The sequence below is a fragment of the Morus notabilis genome, unplaced genomic scaffold, assembly GCF_000414095.1.
Source record: "Morus notabilis unplaced genomic scaffold, ASM41409v2 Scaffold3875, whole genome shotgun sequence".
In the NCBI taxonomy this organism is placed as follows: Eukaryota; Viridiplantae; Streptophyta; class Magnoliopsida; order Rosales; family Moraceae; genus Morus; species Morus notabilis.
The window spans coordinates 30,151-35,023 of NW_010360564.1; the positions used below are offsets into that span (position 1 = coordinate 30,151).

The 4,873-nt window shown below is 34.7% G+C and overlaps 1 protein-coding gene across 1 annotated transcript; it reads right to left on the reverse strand.

Moving 5' to 3' along the window:
* Nucleotides 1-359: 359 nt before the first annotated feature.
* LOC21385334 (heptahelical transmembrane protein 2) lies at nucleotides 360-4,650 on the reverse strand. The gene is made up of 4 exons (XM_010096708.2): nucleotides 4,296-4,650; nucleotides 4,096-4,188; nucleotides 3,932-4,004; nucleotides 360-1,367 (listed from the first exon to the last, which is right to left on the reverse strand). Exons 1-4 carry the CDS (start codon nucleotides 4,526-4,528, stop codon nucleotides 696-698), a joined length of 1,071 nt encoding a protein of 356 aa, XP_010095010.1. The 5' UTR covers nucleotides 4,529-4,650; the 3' UTR covers nucleotides 360-695.
* Between the last annotated feature and the right edge of the window lie 223 nt (nucleotides 4,651-4,873).

Genomic DNA, 4,873 nt, shown 5'->3' on the forward strand with positions numbered 1-4,873 from the left:
GTCTCAAGTTTCTTGGTAAAGAAGTGAGAAATAATAGGCATGATTGTATGCTTCTTTGCTTTTCGTTTTCAATTTTTGCATTAATATTCAAGTCTAAGCTTTAAATATGTGACAAAATGTGTTGTCCCTTGAATTTCTTTCAGTAAGTCTCATTCTCATAAATCTCATTATTATTTGTTACAGTAAAATAATTGAGTAGTTGAATTTTTTAGTTTAAACTAAAGACCAGAATTTTCGTTTTGAATGCCGGTTCGGATGGCAAGCTTAATTCAAATTGGACGACTGAGTTCAGATTTACGAACCAAAAACGCACTTTATGTAACAAAAGAACAGGTAATCTATCTCCTAATTAAATCATACCATGTCTATAATTGTGAGAAATATTTAATTATTAAATATAAACATACATTGCTAGAATTCCAAAGTACAACAATAAGACACTGGCCTCCCATGAAACTGAAACAAGTTTTCGTTTCCGCGCTCTCCCAAGAAAAGGAATTACAAAAAAAAAAAAAAAAAATCTAGCAAGTCGAGAGATGATGAAAGCCCTCACCAATTCCCGACCCTAATTAAGCGTGGAAGGGCTAATAAAGCGCGCTTCCATTCATCCCGACTCAAATTTGCTAAAATCTAACAACGTTGCATTCGAAATATTGAGTTAATAAATAGCTAGACGGTTTTTGGGGCCAATAATATTAACAAGTTGGCATTGCACGGCGAAGGTCAAACGCAATTAGAGTGGCGACACCGTGAGCAAGAGCCCCAAGAACAACAAAGACATGAAAGATCTGATGGCTATGCCCCGCAATATCGAACTTTCCAGGACTCCATCTCTCCGGTACCCGCTTCACATAGAAGGCAGCTCCTAAAGCATAGAAGCAAGCCATGGCAATCTCATAACAAATAGCCACAGCGATATGGCGACTACCCCAATGAAGCACAATGGCGTGCACCGCGGGGATCACACCGGAGAACCCCATGGTGAGGAAGAGGTAAGCCCTGAAAGGGCGATAATGGGAAGAGGAGAGAGAAGGCGAGAGAAGCGTGATGACGGCAAGAATGCCAAGGAGTGAAATGGAGGTGAGATAGAAAAAGCGGGAGTAGGGGTTGCAAGAGAAGGCGTAGTATATGGGGGCGAAGAAGGAGGAGACGATCATGATGGAAATGCCGGCATAGTCGAGGCGCCAGAAGAAGAGGTTGAAGCGCTTGGAGTGGGCGTAGAGGAGGTGGGAGATTGTGCTGCAGATTAAGCAGGTCATTGAGCCTGCCAAGAAGATGAACCACGGCCATAGTGGGATGATATTGTTGCCGTGTAAAGAAGATTCGTTGTAAGTTGATGGGGGTGAAATCTGCCTCAGTTGAGGATCCTGCAGCCAGAAAATTAAGGTGAATAAGATTACACGTACGTGCAATTTTCGTATTATTACTACACAATTGATAGTTTCATGACAATTGATGTGGCATGTCAAAATGTGTGGTTAATTTAAAAGAATGTATTAATACACACATACATACACACATATATATATAAACGTGATATTATTGGCTAAACCCAGACGGAAGAAAGGACATGCAATCCTAAATCTATCTAAAAGAAACACTACAAGGTACCCCTATGTTGCAGAGGAAACTCAACTCTAATTCAATTATTAAAATTTTCAAGTCTACCTAATACAATAGCTAAGTGGCTAATTATAGCTCACCTAGAAAACAATAACAAAATAACAACTAAAATAAACGACATAAAAATAACAAAACTTACCTAAATTAAAATGTTAGAACAAACGACAATAAAATATAAAAAAAATGACTATTCATACTCAAATCTCCCAACATCAAAATATATATATATATATATATATGAAACCGAGGACGAAGAAAAACATGTACTACATTTTAATGTGCATTTGTGAGCTCTCAGATTTTAGTTAGGCTTAAATTGTATAAAAAAGGCCAAGCTCTCAGATTATAGTTAGGCTTTTTCATACAATTTAACTTTGTAAACGTGATATTCAGTAATTTTGATAAGTTTATAACTACGTCCTTCCAATTACGATATAAGTCAAAAATTATGAAATTATAAGACTAAAAACTCCCGTTTAGAAAATATATTCAAACTATGATTCTTGACTCCAACGTTTGAAATTTAAATTTTTTGTGAGAAGAACATTATATCAGAATCAATGATTTGAGTTTAAGTATATAAAATAAACGAGCCCTTAATATAATTTTGTTTTAGTCTAATCAAATTTAACTTTGTAAACATGATTTGATTTTCAGTAATTTTGATAAGTTTATAACTACGTCCTTACAATTACGATATAAGTCAAACATTATGAAATTATAAGACCAAGGTCCCGTTTAGAACATATATTCAAACTTGATTCTTAATTTCGGCATTTGAAATTTAAATTTTTTATGAGAAGAACATTGTATCAGAATTAATGATTTGAGTTTGAATATATAAAATAAATGAGCCCTTAATATAATTTTGTTTTAGTCTAATCAATATGTTTTTAATGAGAATTATAACACAATTCTGAATTATTAGATGATATCGTAATTACAATTTCATGAAATTTAACAAAAATGTGACCACTAAAACTGTATTGCGGTGGGTCAAATTTCATACTCTAGCAAAATATCACTCATTCAACCTTCTTTGTTAACTTTGACCCAAAAAACAAAAAAATAGAAAAAGAAAACTCTTTGGGAACCAAGAAATAGTTATTAGGTTAACGAGCTCAACCAAATGTCAATTCAAGCAGAGAAAAAAACAATAAGGGTGGAAGGAGAAGGTGAATCTCTTGTTTAGTAGGAAGAAGAAGAGGAGGGAGAGGAGATATTTAAGGAGAGAGTCTCTTTCTAGACCTATTATTTGGGTTCGTTTAGTACGAGAATTCAAATTAAAGTGATTCTAATTAGGATTTTAGAATCAGAACTATGATTTATGATTTTGGGTTCAAATCATGATTCTAAAATCATAATTCAGAATCAGATGTTTGAATTACCTTGAATCAAGAAGGGGTGGTTTTAGAATCATGAGTGATTCTGGTTTAAAATTTGAAACTTGTTCCAAAATAATATTATTTTTTGTATAAAAATAAAAATGAAAACGTTTTCAATTTCAGATAGAAATCATTTTTGAAAATGCGTTTGATAGTTTTATCGAGAGATTATTTTCAGTATAAAAAAATCTATTAATGTCTCTCTCTACTCGAGAGAGGAGAAAACATAAACAAAAAATGAAAAATGACTAAAAATTATTTTAAATTTCTCTCTCATTTTACACTAAACAAAAAAAAAATTATTTTTATTTTTATTTTTTATCTTTAATTATACCAAACATCATTTCTCTTTTATTTTCAATTTTTTTTTTTAAAAAAAGTAAAAAATAAAAACAAAAATAATTTCAAACACAACCGTTATAATTCTCTATCCTTTTAACTCTCTCTTCCTTCATGCTCTCTAATCAAACGGAGCGCAAATAATTTTTTTTTCTTAAAAAAAGTAAAAAATAAAAACAAAAATAATTTCAAACACAACCGTTATAATTCTCTATCATTTTAACTCTCTCTTCCTTCATGCTCTCTAATCAAACGGAGCGCAAATAAAGAGGTCAAGTGTCAAAATATTCCGAAAGCGAAAGAGAAAAAAAAACCGATCACGTGAAGCACTGAAATCGAAGCTAATGCGAAAGAATACATCCAACGGTTGTCAGCTCTAGCGTGTCTGTGATTGATTAGACGCATATATAATCGTCACCGTCCAAACCAACAAGTTGCAAAAAGTCTGGTCCTAACGTCATCTTGATCACTCGCGCATAAAAAGGTACATTTTTCGGCGGGCCCACAGGCAAACAAGTCTGAGTTTTCTGACTCCGATTTATGCCCTTTTTGAAAAACAAAATAAGAGAAACGACAAAACGCACCTGAATTACGTTACTTGAGACGTTGAGTTCCGTCGTCGTTCTCATCATCATCAACGGAAAAAGAACCGATCCACTGTACCGAAAAATAAATAAATAAATAAATTATAAATTTCCATAAAATAACGAAATCCAAATTATGAACTGATGATAAAGCCCTTGCGAACCTTGAGAATTTACTGAGAGGACCTGCGAGCTCCGTCTTCCCTGTCAAGCTCACCGCCGTCAATCCGGCGAATAACAGGAATCCTAACAAATGCCTGTAAAGAAATCAAAATTAATTCCAAAATTAAGCTCTAATTAACATTGATTAACAATAAATTAAACTGAAATTAACACCCTCTCCCTCTCTCTCTCTAAAACTTACGTCCAAATATTGAAGGTCTCGTTGTGGAGAGAGAAGAGGCTGAGGAGCAAGTCCTTCAACGGCCATTCGCACCGGTAATGGTCTAAAATAAACTCGTTGTCCTTCAAATACTCCGGCAACTCCTCGTACTTCACCAATCTCGGCCTCTTCGTCTGCATCGTCGTCTTCGCTGACTCAGTTCCGTTTTCCGAAACCTTAATCGCGCCTTTACGCTGGCGATGCTGCGAACTCATCGTCGCGATCGCCGGCGAATAACTCGAGCTTTAAAGTTTTCCGGGCCGCCGCAGACGGTGGTCGTTCGCCGGAAGATCTGGACCTTGGATTGTGATCGTTCTCTCTGTCTCTATCTCTCTGTTTTTCTTTGTCTGATTTTATGAGTGTTTATTTCTTCCTATTTATAGACGCCAAAAGGGGTCTTTACTAATCTCAGTGATTAAGAAATAATTTACGATTTCTTTGAGTCGTTAAGAGTTGAGATTTGGTGCGGCAATATTTAGAATAAGAGATACGTGTCAAGGGATAACTGGGTAGAGAAATATAAGCCATTAGATTAAGTGATGATGGTTGGATATCTTGAT